Raw genomic sequence first — 20,987 nt, 5'->3', positions numbered from 1 at the left:
TTGTAGTTGGTGAGGATAACAGAAAAGTACACACAGCCATCATATTTACAGCGACTGAGTGAGATTATGTGTGACAAAATGTGTGTGTCAGAGTGATAGTAAAATATCAAAAGGCCCCAATGAGCCACAGCTGGATCAAAAGGGAGACACTGTTGTGAACTGTAATGAATGAATGGGCAACACAAAGTAATAGTTAGAGCTACATGTGTTAAGTTTTTGGATTGTCCCCAGTTGTAGCACACCAAACACATCACACAGTATTTGTCTTGAATATAGCCCACCACACCTCCCATGACATCATGGGAATCTGATAGCAGCATCAAGTTGGCCAGAATGCAGCTACATATGAGCGACAATACCTTCAAAATAATACATTCTTTCTGACATTAAGGCCTACTTTACGATACCTTCTACACTTCCATGTAAGCTTTTACTCAGCGTAGATGTGTATGTGCTACTGACCTTCTCAGTTATGCTCACAACTGGTTCTGCTGCAGGAGCTCAGCTGGAAGTAGACTAGAAGGTAGACTGCTGGATTTACAAAATATTCGAATGGAGGAATTAAAGGTGATCATTTCTGATGGTTATTTCAGGGGCATTTTGAAATCTTTAACTGTCCGTAATTGGTCAAAAACATGAAAACTTTCATGAAAGCTTCGTTTTGACGGTAACATTTAAAAAATAATTTTGCATTCTTAGATGAATTAGATACATTAGAAATCCCGAGTTTCCCTTGACAGTCTATGTTGCTAATACACTGCATCCATGTATCCAACTGTGTCGGTTTACTCTTTCTCTCAGTTTCTGCTCAAGATTGAACATTCAGCCATCTGTACATAGTTAGATACTGGTTCTGGTACACAGATCAGTGTCATCTGGTTTTAATTTTCTGTAGATTAAGTCTGAGATATACAGTAGATTTCTCAATTGTATTTGTTTTGTTTATGTAGTGTACTTGTAATGGTGTTATTACGCCCACATGTAATCGATTTAGACTTTATTTTGAAAAGCGGAAGTTATTTTCGACTTTCACTCGGGCTGACTTGACACCGATGGGATTCTTCTAGTGAAAAGTGTTACAGTGCAAAATCTAGCCTGACGCTTAGCAGGAGATCTGTCAGTCCTAATAACGAGAGTCTGGGAGCCACAGGACCGTCGCTGTCGTCGCTGGGCTTCGATCTGCTAAGATGACAGAGCTGAGGCACCGTGCAGCCAAAGACACCGACCCGACGTTACAGCAGCAGCCGTCAGAGGACAAGGTAACGGTGGCCACCACCATCTTTAGAAGTGATGCTAACGCTAGCTAGCCAGCCCGCTATTTGACTGTTCAAATGCATTATCTTGTGTTTCGTGCAGCTTCAGAAAAAAACTCTTGTCAAAATCGATTACATCGGTATTTTATTGGCATTTCTATCTGTGTGTAGTCGCTTACTTAGCATAATAACAGCCGTGTCTTAAAAGCTGTTTAAAATCAGTGAAATGCGCCGTACAAATCATCCGCCAAACTGCTCTTATTTTAGACTTGATTGGCTGACGCTACGTACGGTCTTCCTGGGTGTGCTTTCGTCGTGAAAACACCAGACAAACCAAATACAGAACATAAAATGTCACTGAAATAAACATTTCTTTCATTGTCGGATATATGCCGAATTGGAGAATGCCTCTTCTTATAAAGTAAAAACATCGATTTATTTGTGAACTGGTGGGTTTGTTTATTGCTCAGCAAAGCAACAGTAAAGTGGAAAAACATTTGACTGATGTTTGGTGAAACGTTTTGTTGCCGCTAGCCACATACACGGGCTTGTATCAGGGCTAAGAATACGCGTCAAAACGCCATTCGCATCCTCTAATAACCGATGAAGACTGTTATTACGTCTTCAATACGTCATTTTCCATTAGCGTCGGCTAAGGTCAAATGTTTACTTTAGCATGTTTGCTGCTAAACGGCGAGGCTCGCTCACATCGCCCCCGCCAGTGTAACAACATCAGCTAACATTAGCTTAGCTTGTCTGACTGCTTCAGGCATATTGATGTCCAGACAGATGTCTCTATTATATTACCCTCATGTTTAGTCTGAAGGGAAATAAACACAATGTCTCTGATGTCAACATGGATGTAAAGTGGGTCCCTAGTAAGTAGTCGGGGCCAATAAAGGGGCGTGGTGATGGATGTGAGACTATCTAGGACAGGGAGACATGATGTCTGAATGGTGGTAATTAAAGAAATGCTTATTTAGCAGGGAACCCAGCTCATGCCATGACTTTTTCTTAATATGACATTTATTTATTTTTTCACTTTAGGTCTCAGTGTGTTGCAGAGCAGTGGCAGAGAGTATTTGATGAAATTGCTTTTGTGATACTGATGTGGAGGGCTTGTTGGGTTATGCAATCAGTGAATTGATTTAATGAGGTATTCTGCTATTCAGGTACTATTGAGACAGATTCAAGGAGGTGTTGAGCGTGAAACGGATCTTGCCGTTGGACAGAGTTTTTCCTTCGTTATGATCTGGTTTATGAAATTTGGAGTTCCTGTTTGATACAGAGTACCCATAATTCAGCATTTTGTAATTAATTTAACTCTTATTTTTGTCAGCTGTCTGTAAAGTAAAGCTCAAAACACATATATTTAAACCTTACATGTGTAGTAGGAGTAGTATGTTTGATAATCTAATAGCAGTTTTACATTTACAATTTAGGGTTAGACCAATTATCCACCCCGGCTCAGATTTATTCATTGTGGGATAAGCTGGGTCAGATGCAAGTGCAGATGTGGAGACCATGTGGGACAAATCGTCAAATGTCATACAGTTTAGGTGACGGAGGGCCATGAGCAATATCACACAACCTTATCCACAAGATAGCGTTTATTAAGACTGCAGGACATAAAGTTGTTCTGTGTATCCTCTTTTGACGATGTCACGATCATACCATGTGAAGGTTCGGGCAAAAAAGCTTGTGAAAAAAAAAAAAAAAGAGGCGATTTTTAAGTCTGTGCTGTCCCCGCTATGACCTTTTTATCTTGATCAGTTTGATGAGAACAACACTAAAGGACATGACATTGAGGATTTGAATCTTGTCATGGAAAATGAAATGCACATCCATGAATGAGTCACACTTTGATCAAACTTCATAAAGAGTAAAGTTGCTTCGAGATCCAGCTGTGCCTCATTTGCTAAAAATCTGTGTGGTGCCTTATAATTAAAGATGGTGTGCTCCTTCACGCGGTGTTGGGAATTCTCATCTTTACTGACCTTCTGAACACACGCATGGTCATCAGCTATTCGAAACACTTTCAAACAGCTGCTCTAAAATATCTGTAGCTGATGAACTCGCAGCACGACACAGCTGCGGACTTGAGTCACGAACCTCCTCTTTTTCTTTTTTGCTTTGATTTGTGAAGGACCAACACTGCTCTGTTTTTGCATCTCATTGCCTGAAAGCTATAAGATCCCCGTGAAGACAAATGTAAATGTGCTCATCCTTTCACAACTGTCAGATTTAGCTGTTTCCGTTGCCGCGGGTCTACCAGAGAGCATGAAAGGGGAGGAGTGTTTGTGTGAAACGAGCGCCTATTTTTAACTCAAGCATCCTGAATGACGGATACTGTCTCCATAGAAACCAGCAGGCGGAGAATGGGTCTGTCTGTGTGTGTATTCTTGTGCGTGCTCCTGCATTCAGTTGGTAGGTTTTGACCTATTGGATGTGCAAATTATTTGTTCAAGTGTTTCATATAACTTGAAGTAAGTAAAATGTTTATAATTGAAAATGTACAGTTTGAGCTCAGTTTATCCAGAGAGATGTGCTGGCCAGTTGACAAATCTATGCTTTCCTCAGGGACACTGTCACAAAGGTGGACACGCACACACTGACAGTTGCAGCTGTTGAATAATGATCCTCGAAATCAATGTTGTATTTCTCTAAAGAGCCAACTAACTCAGTATGGCTGGTTATTATTGCCAGAAGAAAACAGGTTTATAATGAGTAATTCTTGTGAATTCCTCTTCGTGCTATAACAACATATGTAGTAATACTTTTGTCTTGATTCATATGTTTGTTTTCAAGGCTGATAATGAAAAATGTTGGGATAACAAGATGTTTCTCAAAGGAAATCATTTGCCATCTAGTAAAATGTCATTTCAGCATTAAAGGATCTTATTTGAGATTAGAAAAATGTTCCTGGTTGTAAACAGAATGAAAAAAAACCACCATATTTAAATAGGAATGTGTCACAACCCGATTCCAAAAAAGGATGAGCAAATTATCGCCCTCTGTTTCACTTATGTGTTACACAGCACCCCACAACCTTTTAGGAATCAGGGCTGTATGATTGTCATTATTGTATATAGATCTTTTAAAGAATTGGACATTCGCAGTGCATCGCCATTCTCCAAAACCAAGTCCTAAGTTTTGTAATTGTATTCTATGCAATTTATGTGGAACATTGTAAAAAAAATAAATTGGTGTGTTTTCATACTCTGGAAAGAACCCTCAATGCCTTAACAGATTGACTATGGATCAAGTTTGAAGTGATGGTTCTCACTCACAGAATTACATGCATGTTGGACATGATTGTGTGGTGGCTGATTTTGCATTGTTACAGTTTTGTATAATGCACATTTAACATACTTCAGAAAGGGGGATAAAGTCCTAATAAGCGTTTAAATGTTCCCACCTTGCCTTTGCAATATGTTTGTCGTCACTGTCGTAAACATAATTATAAAGGGGAGCAAGATAACTGTGTGCTGTTAAGGCAAAAGGCAATGAAGGTGTGTTATTAGTGGCTGCAGTAATGTAGAAGGGTCTAATTATTAAAGCCCTAGCATGAGACTGAGCGGGTGTCAGGAAACAGCAAGCTGACCATCTGCTGTGTGAGGTGAGAACTCTGGCCTAATTTGGACTCCAGCAGCAGAGAGGTCAGTGGGGGGTGCGTGAAAAAGTGAAAGGACAAACCGACCTGAAGAAAAACTTCTCTGTTTTCATCAGACAAGCTGTGGCTGCGTGTGATTGCCGCCGTCTTATGACAGCCATCCCTTGATTGTTGTCACTGTGGAAAGGCGGAGATCAGTGTGTTTAGAACAGGCCTCCATCAGTAAACAGATGGTTCTGAGAAATCAACAATATGGATGGAAATGATTTGGCGCAGTGTTTAACCGCCCACACACACACCCCTGCACTGGCAGTTCTGCTGCTGTTTGCTTAGTGCTGCCTGTCCAGCCTGATCTGGTGAAGCTGCTGCTGCTGCTTGTTCATTGATGTATTAATATTTGGTCGAGTACATACCAATACTCGGAACACAGAATATGCTGTGTGTGTATATATATGTATTGTGAATTTAGTGGTTTACATATTTTGTTTTCTAAAGCACTGGATTAATACAATTTGTAACAGCATCTGTGGTCCACTAGCACAGGTGTTTTCAATTATTTGGGCTAATTAGACCTATGGACTGCGCAACATACAGACTGTACAGATGTCTTGACCATTTGCCAAACAGTCTGTTCAGTTCTGGATGGTTGAAGCAGTGTGCACGGTGCTGTGGTGCAAGAGAAACTAAGCATCTGTAAATGTTGGATGGTGGTGAGGTTTCTTTTTTTATTCACTTTTCTGAAACCAAAAACACAAACGTAGAAGCCTACAGCAGTAGGACAGCATTATGTGGTGTTGAAAGTTGATAAGAGCATGTTCTGAACTGGCACAACAATGCACCTGGTTAATGCAGCTTTACTCTCAATCTATTACAGCATGTAGGTCAGCATTGAGTGCATATGAAAAACTGCAGCTGGAAACATAAAAAAGTCAGAGAGAGATTTCCTGCTTACTCACAGCATTTACCTGTAGCTGATAGAAGCTGCTCATGACATAAGCTATTTCATCCAACAAATTAGGTGGTTGCTGGCTATAAGTCAGAGAAACACACTTTTGGTTGCCTTTTATGTAAATTTGAAGACCACTTATTTAAACAAAAAACACAAAAACAACCAAGAATTTTGATTAGTAAATAAGTCACCATCTAACCCTAAACTATTTAGGTGCTGTGTGTGAATGGGAAGTTGGACAGGCATAGTAGCCAGTGAGGGCCCAACCTTTACACAGCAGATAGTTTGACTAGTCAAAGCATTTGTGACCAGTGACATTAACGAGGGCTACATTCTATTTAGTGACGCAGTAAGCCATGTCACTGAGTGAGCATGCACAATACCAGAGCCCTGGAACTAGTTCACCTAAATGGAATGCAGCCATCATTAATGTTACAAATTCCATCTGTGCTTCTCTTGCTTTGACAAGTCAAAATGGTCCATTGATATCTCACGTGTTCTACAGTTTTTGATTGAGCTTTTAGAGTGGAACTATTTACACCTATTCTACTCCGTCAGGTAAAGAGAGTCACAACATGAAATTGTTGTAACTTTAGGGTACAGTTTTCATAGTTGCACCTATCAGTGGAAATGAATAATAATTAAAGTACTAATTGATTAACGTGTTTTTATGATAGTGTTTTCGCATTTAATAGTTTCCCAGGGTACTGTATTTACGCAACTTTGATATAAACAATGCTGATTATTACAATTCCAAGGAAATGCTGATATTACTATGTCATTACTATATATTTTACGATAATACTGATACTAAGATAAGATTACTGCTCACTTAGTGCTCTAACAGCGACATTTCAATCTTTGGCTGCTTCTTCCTGCATTACTTCTAATCTCTACTTCTACACTGACACTGTTGGACTCACAGATTTATGCTGATGAATTAGTGTATCCAGCGCAGGGAGTAGTTTCCTAATATGGTTATGTGAAATGGTGAGAAATGTACTCTGAGGAAAGTTCTCAGCTGAGTGAGCAGTCATGTTGTCGTTGTATTACAGTGCTGTGGGGTAATGGTGCAAGATGTGTTGTTTGTCTGTGCTGTAAAGGGCAAAAAAGTACCAAAAGCCATCTCACCTAGTTACCATATCATGTGATTGTGTTTGTGACCATCCCTGTGGCAGTTGTCATGTGAATAGTGTTAACTTTTAGTTTTATTGATTACATTATGATGTAAGAGTGCTGCTGTTGCATTCCTCTAGCTGCAAATATAGGCACATAGAACTAAACAAGAGCTATTCTTAAACTCTGACAATCAGCCTGAAACTGAGATGAAACCAATGAAAATATACTAAAGTGCTGCTTATCTTTCTTGTGATTACATGGCTGCACCTGTTTACCTATCACCATGGCAGTGTATATTTTCTGATACAGTGTCTCATTTCTCTCCTCTCTGTTTGGTTATCAGGGTTCAGACAGTGAGCTGAAGGTGGAAAAAGATGGGGTGTCCGACAGCGAGTCCAAGGTGGATTCAGGGCTCCCAGAGGTGCCAGTCCCTCCTGATGACACCCCAGAGGTTCTCAATAAGGCCCTATCTGGACTCTCCTCAAGGTACCGTTTTCTTTCAAAGAAGTTTTGTCTGGATGAATGAAAGCTGTCTTTACAATGACTGTTAAGCAGGATATTGCTTAATAAACTTCCCCTGAAGAGATGGTGGCCAGTATAGAATCTAAAAATATTTCAGGAAGGTTGACACTTTTTATAGAACAGTTCTGTATTGTGAGTTAATCTATGAGTCACTCCATTGTTCGGAATAGAGCTACGTATGTGAAGGGTACATGATTCATACAAAGGAATCCCTCCTCCATAGTTTTCCTTAAACAGTAGATATGAATGTTTGAAGTGTTGAACCTTTATGCCAATCAGACACATCATTGACAACAAACATACAACAACATATACAACTGTATAGCTGTAAATTATCACCACACAGATGAGCGATGATATACATCAACAGACAGCGTCAGGTGTCCTGCAGATATAAATGCACACCCGTCACCAAATTTCACTTAAGTTTCAATTGTTTGTGTTCATTAAGCTAAATGTTTTGTTCAGTTTTGAAAGGACTCAAAACTAAAGTGTGTGTGTGTATTTCCCTCAGATGGAAGAACTGGTGGGTACGAGGCATCCTTACACTAGCCATGATCTCCTTTTTCTTCTTCATCATCTACCTGGGCCCCATGGTGCTTATGATGATTGTGAGTACTAACTATGCTGATGGAACTGTGCAAAAGCTTAGACACCTCCTGAGTCTGTTTCCTCACAGAAAATGTGAAATTGTGTGTGTTTTTTTTGTGTGGCTTCATTGGAATGAAACACTGCAAATTACTTCCATCAAGTGTAAAAGCGAAAAGAAATTGTGGTTTAAATTGTTATGTTTAAGCCACTGTCTAGGTATCCATATACAGGTGAAACTCGAAAAATTTGAATATTGTGCAAAAATTCATTTATTTCAGTAATTCAACTTAAAAGGTGAAACTAATATGTTATGTAGACTCATTACATGCAAAGTGAGATATTTCAAGCCCTTATTTGTTATAATTTTGATGATTATGGCTTACAGCTTATGAAAACCCCAAATTCAAAATCTCAGAAAATTTGAATATTTCATGAAATCAATAAAAAAAAAACATTTAAATATAGAAATGTCAGCCCTCAGAAAAGTATAGTCATGCACATGTACTCAGTACTTGGTTTGGGCCCCTTTCGCATGAATTACTGCCTCAATGCGGCGTGGCATGGATGCTATCAGCCTGTGGCACTGATGAGGAGTTATGGAAGACCAGGATGCTTCAATAGCAGCCTTCAGCTCTTCTGCATTGTTTGGTCTCATGTCTCTCATCTTTCTCTTGGCAATGCCCCATAGATTCTCTATGGGGTTCAGGTCAGGCGAGTTTGCTGGCCAATCAAGCACAGCAATCCCATGGTCATTGAACCAGGTTTTGGTACTTTTGGCAGTGTGGGCAGGTGCCAAGTCCTGCTGGAAAATGAAGTCAGCATCTCCATAAAGCTTGTCTGCTGAAGGAAAAATGAAGTGCTCTAAAATTTCCTGGTAGACGGCTGTGTTGACTCTGGAGTTAATAACGCACACACTGGACTTCAAGTATCGTGGATTGTGTGCCTCTCCACTCTTCCTCCAGACTCTGGGACCTTGGTTTCCAAATGAGATGCAAAATTTGCTCTCATCAGAAACGAGGACTTTGGACCACTGAGCAACAGACCAGTTCTTTTTTTCTTTAGCCCAGGTAAGATGCTTCTGACTAGGGATGTCCCGATCCGATCTGTAGGATCGGGATCGGAGCCGATCTGGGCATTTTTCCGCTGATCGGAATCGGCAATTTTGAACGTGGACCCAAGCCCGATTTTTTATTTTTTTTTAACGTCAGAGCACAATTTGTGGCAGAACGCAGACGTGTGCGTGGCGTTACTCTGGCAAACCTTTGAATAAAGTGTCTGCAGTGTGGAAATAACGTCAATTAGAAAGCGAAAGCAGTCCAACGGCGACATGTAACATCTGCTATATGGCTGTTTCGCGGAGCTGCATTTTACTACTCATTTGATACAGCATATACAAAACAAAAACTCAAAGAATACAACGTGTTCACTCGAGAGTACAGGCAAGGAGACCAAAGCAGCAAACAGTCGCGGATACTTTCAGTTATGACAAATATCCTCAGCGACATGTCCACAAATATTACAGAGAGGGTCATCAAATTAATCACTCTGGAAAACCAGCTCATCTCCGTGGTAGAGGATCAGGGTTTTCTTCGTCACCTGGAGTTTTTGAATCCCCAGTATGCCCTACCATCTCTGCATTACATTTATTCCACTTTCGAGTTACAACATGCCGGTATATGCGCACTAGTTTCGTGGGTCTCATACAGCAGAGCATGTAAAGCAGGCAATCCAGGAGATGCTGAACGCGTTAATAGACAAGCAACGTGTCCACGTCATTTTATGTGACAACGAAAAGTACATGAAATAAGCAAAAGATTATATGGAGGTACCAAGCGTGAGCTGCGTCTCACACACACTTCAGCTGGCTGAACACGAGGGTCTGCTGTCACAGTGCAGCTTCATACACTCACCTGCTAACACAAGGAAGGTGAAGGCCAATGTTGTAATATCATATGCAGAATAAGAAAGAGCTATATTAAAGTATACACTTTGTTTCAACAAAATAATAAAAACCTATTAAGGAACAGCTTAGATGCAGGTACTTTTTTTCTTAATGCAGCTGTATTATCTAGGAAAATATTAGTTAAGGCTAAGTATCGGATCGGGACTCGGCATCGGCAGGTACTAAATATTAAAGGACTCGGATCGGGATCGGGGTAAAAAAAACCTGATCGGGACATCCCTACTTCTGACGTAATTTGTTGTTCAGGAGCGGCTTGACAAGAGGAATACGACATTTGAAGCCCATGTCCAGGATCCGTCTGTGTGTGGTGGCTCTTGATGCAGTAACTCCAGCCTCAGTCCACTCCTTGTGAAGCTCCCCCACACTTTTAAATGGCCTTTTCCTGACAATCCTCTCCAGGCTGTGGTCATCCCTGCTGCTTGTGCACCTTTTTCTTCCACACTTTTCCCTTCCACTTAACTTTCTATTAATGTGCTTTGATACAGCACTTTGAGAACATCCAACTTCTTTTGCAATTACCTTTTGAGGCTTTCCCTGCCTGTGGATTGTGTCAATGATGGTTTTCTGCACAACTGTCAGGTCAGCAGTCTTCCCCATGATTGTGAATTCTACTGAACCAGACTGAGAGACCATTTAAAGGCTCAGGAACCCTTTGCAGGTGTTTTGGATTCATTTGCTGATTAGAGTGTGACACTTTGAGCCTATAATATTGAATCTTTTCACAATATTCTAATTTTTTGAGATTTTGAATTTTGGGTTTTCATAAGCTGTAAGCCATAATCATCAAAATTATAACAAATAAAGGCTTGAAATATCTTACTTTGAATGTAATGAGTCTATATAATATATTAGTTTTACCTTTTAAGTTGAATTACTGAAATAAATGAACACGATATTCAAATTTTTCGAGTTTCACCTGTATTTATATTGAAGCCTTCATTTTCCTAATGAGTTGTAACAGAATGTGTTAATAGATTCCTGGCTGTGATCTGGGGATTCCCTGAATGTAGGCCTGGCAGCCATTTTGTGTCACTAGGACACCAGGACGTAGGGGACACACACACACACACACACTCACATCCACCCACACACACACACAGTGTAGTTTCGTCCCTGGTGACGCTGTGCTTCTCTGTGCAGGTCCTCTGTGTTCAGATTAAGTGCTTCCATGAAATCATCACCATCGGGTACAGTGTGTATCACTCCTACCACCTGCCCTGGTTCAGGACATTGAGCTGGTGAGGACACATACAAAACACACACACACACACACACACAGACACAGACAATTTCACACATTTTATGGAGGTGTCATGTACACAGCAAATGTGCTGTTTTGCTTCTTTCTTATTGTTTTGTCTCATGTTTCATTTTGTTGCAGACTTCCTGAGGTTTGTTTTCTGTCCTGTTCAAATCCTAAATAGATTATAGATTGATTAAGCCAATCAGTAAACATTTTGTGAATCAGCAGTGTTTGATTTTAGCAATAGTAGTGTACAGTATAGTGTGGTAGAAAACAGAGCCCTGACATTCACTATGCCATGAGTCAGAAAAATTACTGAGTGAGTCACTGAGTAAAGTTTGTTCCCACAATAAACTGAACGTGTCAGCCTCACTGGTTTTTCTGCAGGCGTATTGAACGTCTGATTAGCTGCTGCTGTCATTAAGCTGTGAGATGTGTACATTTTGTTCCACCCCTCCGCCCTGCAGGTACTTCCTGCTGTGTGTGAACTACTTTTTCTATGGTGAGACGGTGACGGATTACTTCTTCACGCTGGTGCAAAGGGAGGAGCCGCTACGCATCCTCAGCAAATACCACCGCTTTATCTCCTTTGCCCTCTACCTCACAGGTACAAACACTTGGACTCAACTGAGTCTTGTCACCATACCCGTGGGCCACAGAAACATTTCTTCAGTATCGGCTCACTATAATATTCGACTGCGCTGACAGGCTTTATAAACAAAGCAGAGAGGAAGTCACATGTGGGCAACCACAAAACAGTGCCACTCTTAACACTATTACCCAACTCTGGCCATACACAGGTTTTCGAATGAATACCTTTTACTACAAATTGACTATAAGCTCTATTGTGCCCGAATCCAAAACACACAATAGATCAGTGTTCAGTTTTAGGTAACTGGAGAAGTCCCACTTCCTGTACTGCAGCTTGTCAGTTAGTAATTCCGCGCTACTAAAGCTGCGGGCTGGTGCCAAACAGGATGTGGAGAGGAAGGAAGCACCCTGAACGTATGTCTGTTGCCTGCTATATTCAAGGTTGAAACTGAATTGTCCGGCTCCGAGTAGATGTCAGTCTAAAACTTTTAAGGTCTTTGTTACATCTCTTTTGGCCTCTTTTCTCCCTTTCTGTCTGACACGTCCTCTCCTCACCTCACCTCACCTCACCTCACCTCACCTCACCTAAGTCTTGTGCACTGGATGAAACAAAAGGCTTGCTACCCATTAACTCTGGTCTTTGTCTGAAGTAGGTCAAGCTAAATTTAGTTGTGTTTGACCAAAGATGACCGGGATTCTGAGTTAATTAATCTCCCTCCCCTCAGACACTTGAATCCAGATTACGCCCCTGTTAATCATTTCACACAGTATTTGTCAGTATTTTTATTATGTTGTTGCAGGTTTCTGCATGTTCGTGCTGAGCTTGGTGAAGAAACACTACCGCCTTCAGTTCTACATGGTAAGTAGCCCCCTGCCTGCTCCTGGCCTCAAGCCTCAAGGCTGCTGGGTTATTGATGAGGAAGCGAAGATACAGGCGAGTGTATGGAGAAATGGGACAGAGGAGTGCTCTAATAGAAATGGTCTGACAAACACTTAGATGAACAGTTAGTCGGTTAACTAATAGGGGGGACCCAAGTGCTTCAAAGAGCCATGGTAAACAACATTGATCAAGATCATTATTTGTAGGAAGGTGGCGCAGAAATGGAACTCCTCCATGGTGTTTGAGAAATCAAAACCCACACACATAAAAACCAAACAGTCCTGCGAGCATGAGGCTGTGATGAGTGCGTGCTTAACCCTCCACTCTGAAGTCTGAGGCAGAGACGATGGCTGATGTTTTTCAGATCCGATCCACACACCCTTCCCCTCAGCTTCTCTGACAGAAACAGGGCCATTCACATAATAATGTGCATATTTGTATTTGTTATATCATTATACATTTCGTTATATATTTAATTTGATACTTTTTTATTTTATTTTCTTATTATCTATTCTGTATTTATATTTCCAGAAATTCCTCTATGAATGCATTTCTATTCTCGCAACTATTTGTAATTGGGTTAGGGTTAGGTCTGATAAATAATAAATTGAATAAAAACTACCCTCAATGCTTCTTTTGCTGAATTTCACTTTTTTTTATGTGATCAGGTCCTTGTTCATGAAAGTGCACAACACAGAAAACCAAGCGTAATCAAAACCACATGTATCATATTCTTAACAGCATGTTCCTTTCAAAATACGACCTCTAATTCCATTATGTGTGCACAAAAATCAGATGTCTGTCCTAGGTAAGACAACTTATTAAATAGCCTTAGGAAATAACCACACAAAACTCTGTATGTGGCGTTTCATCCATCCCGGACACAAAAGAGGTGCCACTGTACCTGAGAGGTGTGTAGTTTGTAAGCCTGCACCAATGTAGACTGTTTGAGGCCTAAATAATCCACTCCACCTTAATGACACTAAATGTGGTGGACACAAATGCACAAATGGAGTTAAAATGGAGTAGGGGGAATGTGTAGGGGTTGGATTAGAACTGGGCCTCTCTGTCTCTCTCTTCTGGCCTTGTTTCTCATTAGACTCCTGTTTATAGTAATAGCAGAGTATATACAGTAGGTGAATAATGGCTGCAAGCTTGATAGCTTGTTTTGAAGCTTTCAAGCCCCCAGAAAAGGTATTGGGGGACAGCCTTATTAACTAGAGGACCAATAATACCCTAGAATTGTATCATCCACTCATACAACATGTTACACAACATGCCTTTCATGGATAAGGTCCACTAAGCCTATCCTTCAGCACATATGTCGAACATCAAGCTCACCCAGACAGATTAAAAATGTCTTTGTTTACATACTGGAAGACAACCTTTGCTCATGTGTCAATAGAGTTTCTACACATACACAAACATTCCCACCCGTCAGTTGAGTGTGCCTGCAAAACTCTGCTATCTGTTACTTGAGGAGTACAGTTTGCTCATAATGTCAAAGAGGAGACACTTCTCCACCCACTTCTTCCACTCACAGTGTGGATTTAATCAAGATATCATGTGGTCTCCAGATTTCATCTTGGCAAAACACCCTTTCTGTACAGACACTGTTCAGAGTAATATCTGGGTGGTGTATCACAAGGAAAACCTTTTTTCTCAGGAAATGTTGTTACAACATGTCCAGCCTGTCAGAAATAACTGAGACAATCATGAGTAATAAGGTTGGAATCGAAGCAAACCTAAACATCTCCTTGAGTAAACATACTTGTATTGTCTCCACAGTTTGGTTGGACCCATGTGACTCTGCTGATTGTCGTGACTCAGTCTCACCTTATCATTCACAACCTGTTTGAAGGGATGATCTGGTGAGTGAACACATCTTTATCTCCTTTGAAAGCTACATCAGCAGTAAAGTGCGGCTCCTTCTCTCCGGTGCTTGCGCCACAGTTAAAATCTAATTATGTCTAAACCCAAGTCTGTTAATGTATAGACACGTTTAGACAGTAAATTTAATTTAATTTTTCACATTAAATTACCACATGCGACTTGTTTCATCAAACATGTTTTCAGTCCCACTCGTGACCCTTATGAAAGCTCTTCTGTGTCTGAATAGGTTCATTGTGCCAATATCCTGTGTGATCTGTAACGACATTATGGCCTACATGTTTGGTTTCTTCTTCGGCCGCACTCCTCTCATCAAGGTTGGTTGTCTCACTGTTCATTCTTTAGAAATCATTAACACAAGCACCACATGTTCATAAATCAAAGTCACATGTTTTTAGCAAATTGCCATACAATGGTAGAAGATTATTCTCATCTCCATTTTCGGCTGACACATTGAAATAATGATGTATTAACCTGGTGTCCATACCTTGACTGTGTCCTCTGCAGCTGTCACCTAAGAAGACATGGGAGGGATTCATCGGTGGCTTCTTTGCCACCATTGTGTTTGGCATCCTGGTAAGATGGGATTTAAATTTTATGCCTATATAAAACACTCCACGTTTGGTCTCAGGATTCTGATCACCACCTCCATTTTCTTTCAGAATTATTTGACATTCTACGGACTACATGATAAACCGATTGATTGTTAATGAAAGTAATCATTTGTTGTAGCCCTACGTGTAACTTTTGTCATCCACAATAACTTCACACAAAGTTTACATTGAGTTCCGAAAACTCCCTCCAAATTGTCGTTGAGCCTTTCAGTTCTGGTCCTTCCTTTCCGGAATAACTTATCTATTTTAGCATTTCAAGTTTCAGGGAAATAACTCCAATCCAGATGTTTCCTCTATTCACCTGCCTATTCAGATCATTAGGATGTTAACAAGGATTTTTTTTTCAAAGCAACATTTTGTACACAGTAGGCCTTGATGCATGATTTATGAATTCCATAGCACAGAAAAGTTTGCTGCATCTGTAACCACACACTTTTTTAAAATGTGTCTGGCTTGTTGTAAGTTCCCAGTTGGTGCAGCCATACTCTCTGGAGTACACATATGCACATATATTAACATGAGACAAAGCATCAGGCTGAGATGCAAACACACACTGACAAGTCTGTGTTGCCATTGATGGGTAACTTCAATAATTTGCTTTGAAAAGGAGGAAGAAGAAGAAGAAGAAGAAAGAATGGAATAAAAAAGGTTCTGCTGTATTGATTTTGATCATTTGATTTTAAACTGTCTATTGCAAGTCCAACATTGTTGTAGGAGTTCAGTGCGTTACCCACAATGCAACTTAGCATCTGAGTGACATCACTGGTGGCAATTTATGAGAAAGGCTTCATACTGCTGTGAACACGTATGCAGTAGTACCTCCGAACCTGTAAACACATTTGAATGTGTAAGAGTGGTGGCGTTACCTTTAAGCCTTTTTTTCTGTCTCCTGTTTTGCCTGTCCTGAGTTTCAGATGTGTTTATAGGTATATAGATATAGGTATTTATTATTAACGTGGCTGTTTAGTTGAGGTGTGCAACATCCACATACAGTATCCATATAATGTCTGAGCTATAATACATCCCTGACTCCATTAAAGTTGGGATGCTGTGTGAAACACAATAACAGACTAAATGTAATAATTTGCAAATCAGTAATGTAGTAATATTCTAGTAGTAATATCAGGTGTGTCACAAAGTGCAGACACACTGGGACTTAAGAGAATAAGAGCCACAGACCAGTAATGATGTGACTGCAGAGTAACTGATGCCCGCTTTTCTCCCAGCTCTCCTATGTGATGGCTGGCGTCCGCTACTTTGTGTGTCCGGTGGAATTCAACAACGACTCCAATAGTTTCCAGGTGGACTGTGAGCCATCGGACCTTTTCCAGCTTCAGGACTACGCCCTACCCAGCATCCTGGAGTCTGTCACTGGATGGGTAAGATTCAGCTGCACTCTTCCTGCTCTGTCAGTCATCACTATGTCACATTCAAACTAATGTCAGTATGCAAGAAGCCATAATATAAAAGGAATCCAAGATATCAATCGAATACTGTATTTTAGCAGCATCCTATCCAATATTATAGACCGTGCCTACCTGATATAATACAGAACCTTTGTATAGGTGTAGAAAAATGTGCTGGTGTCTATTCTGGTCTAACACTTGCCTCCTTGTCTCTACAGACCACAGTGCGCCTCTATCCGTTCCAGATCCACAGCATCGCTCTCTCCACCTTTGCCTCCATTGTGGGACCTTTTGGTGGCTTCTTTGCCAGCGGCTTCAAGAGAGCCTTCAAGATCAAGGTAGGGATGATGGGCAGCTGTGTCTGCACTCTGGGTAGAATATACTATGTGTTGAGCTTAATCATATTTAAAATATTGAACTGTCTTTTGTGCTTTCAGGATTTTGCCAACACTATCCCGGGTCATGGTGGCATTATGGATAGGTTTGACTGTCAGTACCTCATGGCCACATTTGTTAATGTCTACATTGCCAGCTTCATCAGGTAAACACACGTCCATAATTAATAATAATATGTTAATCTTGAGGTATTTTGTGAAATTAGTAGTTAAGTTGTCCTTGAGATATATATACATATTGTTTTTAGACGGTGAAATTCACTTTAAACAAAGGAGGTATGTTCAGTCATCTTCTCCCTCCTCTCAGGGGTCCCAACCCCACCAAGGTCATCCAGCAGCTCCTGGCCCTCCGCGTAGACCAGCAGCTCCACATCTTCAACTCCCTGAAGGCTCACCTGACAGAGAAGGGCCTGCTGCCTGCGCTGGAAGAGGCCGCCGCCTAGAGCCACCCGCACCTGCTCGCCCTGAGAGGGAGACCAGAGAGGAGGGCAGCACCCGAGGGCCCTGAGCAGCCCCCGGAGCTCTGGGAGACTCGCAGTGCTTTGTGTGAGCGAGAACACATCCGAGGGGGGGAAAAAAAAAGAAAACAAACAACAAAAAACTACAGCCTTGGGTCATTCCATTTTCATTTGGGTGTGAGAGTGGAGCATGTTTGTCTGTGAGTTCTGTTTCTGACACAAGTGTTTCGGGTTGAGTTTGTGAATTACTGTACTGTTACACATTTCCATTATAGCCAACTTCTATCTATTCACACTGTTGAACAAAACTGTTGGTCAGCTGTACATTTCTACTTGTATACAGGATAACCTCTATATACCTTTTTGATGTGTGTTAATATTTCTTGTACTTTTTTGTTTTAAGGCACTGCTCTCAACCCAGTTACTCACTGTATCCCTGCTACACCCCCCCTCGCCAAATTTAAGTTTTAATTTTCTTTATTGTGAGTGTTTCTATTTATACATAGATGTTTTTTATATTTGGTATGTTCTATTATATCTTAATGTCATGTCTGTTTTATTCAGATTGAATTCACCTTTCATCTGCCTTGTGCATTTATGTCTGCGTGGGTGTGTGTCTGTCTTTTTCCTGTGTTCTCACTGCCGTTCACCATTTCACTGCCTCTCTTGCTCAGCCAAAACACTGACATCATTATATGTTATTATAACGCAGTAATATCCTCAGATGAACGGCTAAGATACCCTGAAGTGTTTGACAGCATAAGTGCGTCTTACAAATACAGAATCCAGTCCATGAGCAGGTCGGTTCCTGGCGGTTTTGTGCTATAAGGAGCAGTCAGCAGTGCTCCGGGCATAGTTGTGTTTTATAATGATTCAAAAGATGTCTCTGAAAGGTCAGTGCAACACGCACCAGCACCCCTCTTGGAATAATAGTGAACTCCCCCCACCTGGTTGATGTTTCTGGGAAAAAGCAGAAAGTTTAACTAAGACTTTTCTTAATGTAACGAGCTGTGAAAGGTTTCACACATTCTCAGTTAGGTGGTGGGATTGTTGCGTTACGGCTTCGACAGTAAGAGAAAGGCACAATGATGGTGTCTACGCTGGCATTAGCAGACACCCAGATTCCATGACTGTCACTGCTCAGTATGGCCTGTATGTGCGACGGAAGTTGTGATATCGTTCAGCTGATGCTCAGGTTGGAATTGGTGATGGGTTCAAGAGGTTTTCCAGCAGGATTCTGTGACATGTTTGACTTGATGATAAAACATAAAGCTGAAGATTCTACACAGTGTTGACTTCATTTCTGTCTTAAATCACGTTACCATCTGTTAAAGGGGACCAATATTTCACATTGAGAAAAGTTTATTTGTCACAGTTGTGTAATGTCTTCTGTGATAGTGGAGGCCGCTTTAAGTCTGAGAGAATAGAAAAATAACCTTGATGATATAAGCGAGGAGACCGTAAGCTTGTGTTTTTAAGAGCCAGGGAGGAGCTAATGAAAAATGTGATCATGTTGGATCGTGGGAAGTATTTAACCCATATGTTGATGCAATATCTTTGATGATCCCTCTTTTAATCTGTGTCCTGCAATTCGCCAAACTGTACTGAAGTATTGCTGGACGACTCCTTTAAAACTGCCAACACAATCTGCTCTACTAATTATTATTGGTTTCAACACATTTTTATCATTTTCGATTATTTTAAGTCTGACTGAGCTGTTCATTCCATTTAAACTTGAGACTGAATAATGTACAACTGACAGCAATGAACAGGTGGAGAGCAGATTTAGTTGCATTAGAAGACTGCAGCACTTTAGAGTTGCTTTGGAGTCATTGAAGCAAACGCGGGTCCAACTTGGATTAGACGAAGATTAGCCTCTAATCAGCCGACCACTCATTAATCAACCGATCACCTCAGGCCCTCCATCATCTTTGTGCATGTTCATACATTTTGTTTCTATCCAATCAGAGAAAGAAATTGATTTCTTCTCATCAGTGAAAGCCAAATGAACTCTGTCGTGGAGGTGGTGTTGTAAACCATGCACACCTGTTTCTGTACCTGGTGTTAAAGGGGGAACCAGCAATATGAACGTCCTCACAGTAGTCAGTGTAGCAGGGATGTCGAGCTCATGAACGTGCGATCAGTCAGGTCATTTTGGAAACACTTTGCCACCTCAAAATTTCCTCTCACCATCCCCAACAAAAACTAAAATATATTTTAAAGCAAAGGACTTAACTGCAGGTTTTGGTTTTGCTTCACAATGGCAATCGGTTTCATAAGATTTTCATGTTTTCCCCGTAATTGATTGTTACTCCATTCGTACTTCTGTTGCCATTTCCTCCACGTCTTTGGTTTCGACTTGTGCGATCAGTCTTATTCTAAACTCTATCTTTCTTAAAGTATTTATTTTATTTACTGTAAGCAAATCAAATCTTTTCAAAGTTACTATATTGTACATTTAAGATAATGTTTAGAGACATGTTGGGTGTTCTTTAGTATTTTTGGTTAGAGGAATATTTAAAATATTATTGCCATACAGGAGAGGGAGTGATGACATGGCGGAGAAGCGTCTTCTCTCTTTTCTTGCCGTGACTTTAGTGCAGTTGGGTGTTTTTCTAGGCTCTCCCCTGGTAGCTGTCGTGTGTCAACTTCTGTGTCGCAGTGCACGTTAAGGCAACGCAGACACCCGTAGCACTGCGTTGCATTGTCTCCCTTTGAGTCGACAGGAAGTTTCCGGAGAGTAACATAAAGACTGGGTGTCTCTGCATTCGTAGGTATCTTATATTTCCTGGGCGGGTTAGATGTTTGAGGTTGTAGCCCCTGCAGCTCTGTACTGCCATTTCTTTGGTGTTCCAGAAGGCCACTAGAGAGAGCCGGAGCTCTTGTGGTCGGCCGGTCGAACTTAACACTGATGCTGCATCTGAGCAGAAAGGTTTGACCCCTTTGTTACTGCTGTTCGATACATTCCAGTATCCCTAAAGTTAAGATTTCCTCACAGGGAAGCAGGGCGTAAGAGATAAACATAGTATTATTAGATAAAAACTGATTGTTTTTCGTCTCGGCACCCAGGAAACACCTCTGTGCCATTTTTAATCAACACAGTGCCACTTTGCTGTTGGACCCTCTAAAAGGAATGTATGGGAGTTGTGACTGTCCCCACGTACCCTAGGAGGCTCCCCTTTTGTGGACATTTTATTTTGTGGTTATAGATTCTCTTCTAAAGCTGTATAATTTCAGTATATTATTCTTAAACTGTGCAATGGTTTGTGTTGAGTTGTACATTTTGTCTAGAGAAAAGTTGTACGCTGATGCTGAAATGTGCTTCGCCTTGGTTCAAAGAAAATTAAAGGTATAAAAAAAAAAATCATGTGGTGTATTGTGTGTCACTTTGTTTCTTCCCTCTTGGTCTTCTTCCCCATTTTTTAAAATAGACACCCACAGAGCAATGTTAGATATAGAAACACTACAATCATTGTGTTCAGGGGTCAGTACAGTAGATG

General features: G+C 40.8%; 1 protein-coding gene across 1 annotated transcript; it reads left to right on the top strand.

Annotated features, from left to right (window-relative positions):
• The first annotated feature begins 1,024 nt into the window (after positions 1 to 1,024).
• Positions 1,025 to 20,854, top strand: cds2 (CDP-diacylglycerol synthase (phosphatidate cytidylyltransferase) 2). Its single transcript, XM_030416912.1, has 13 exons — positions 1,025 to 1,259; positions 7,278 to 7,420; positions 7,971 to 8,067; positions 11,151 to 11,248; positions 11,721 to 11,860; positions 12,645 to 12,703; positions 14,513 to 14,595; positions 14,844 to 14,931; positions 15,122 to 15,190; positions 16,455 to 16,607; positions 16,853 to 16,972; positions 17,072 to 17,175; positions 17,337 to 20,854. The coding sequence occupies exons 1-13, from the start codon at positions 1,188 to 1,190 to the stop codon at positions 17,470 to 17,472; spliced, it is 1,362 nt and encodes a 453-aa protein (XP_030272772.1). The 5' UTR covers positions 1,025 to 1,187; the 3' UTR covers positions 17,473 to 20,854.
• The last annotated feature ends 133 nt before the right edge of the window (positions 20,855 to 20,987 follow it).

The sequence above is a fragment of the Sparus aurata genome, chromosome 5 (genome assembly GCF_900880675.1).
Source record: "Sparus aurata chromosome 5, fSpaAur1.1, whole genome shotgun sequence".
NCBI classification, from domain to species: Eukaryota; Metazoa; Chordata; class Actinopteri; order Spariformes; family Sparidae; genus Sparus; species Sparus aurata.
The sequence above is the reverse complement of the archived record's forward strand: the minus strand, read 5'-3'. Positions and strand labels throughout refer to the sequence as shown.

Coding starts and splice junctions, on each gene's coding strand:
- cds2 (XM_030416912.1), top strand. CDS start 1,188: ATGACAGAGCTGAGGCACCGTGCAGCCAAAGACACCGACCCGACGTTA. Junction 11,861..12,644: donor CTTTGCCCTCTACCTCACAG/GTACAAACACTT, acceptor ATGTTGTTGCAG/GTTTCTGCATGTTCGTGCTG. Junction 16,973..17,071: donor AGAGAGCCTTCAAGATCAAG/GTAGGGATGATG, acceptor TTGTGCTTTCAG/GATTTTGCCAACACTATCCC.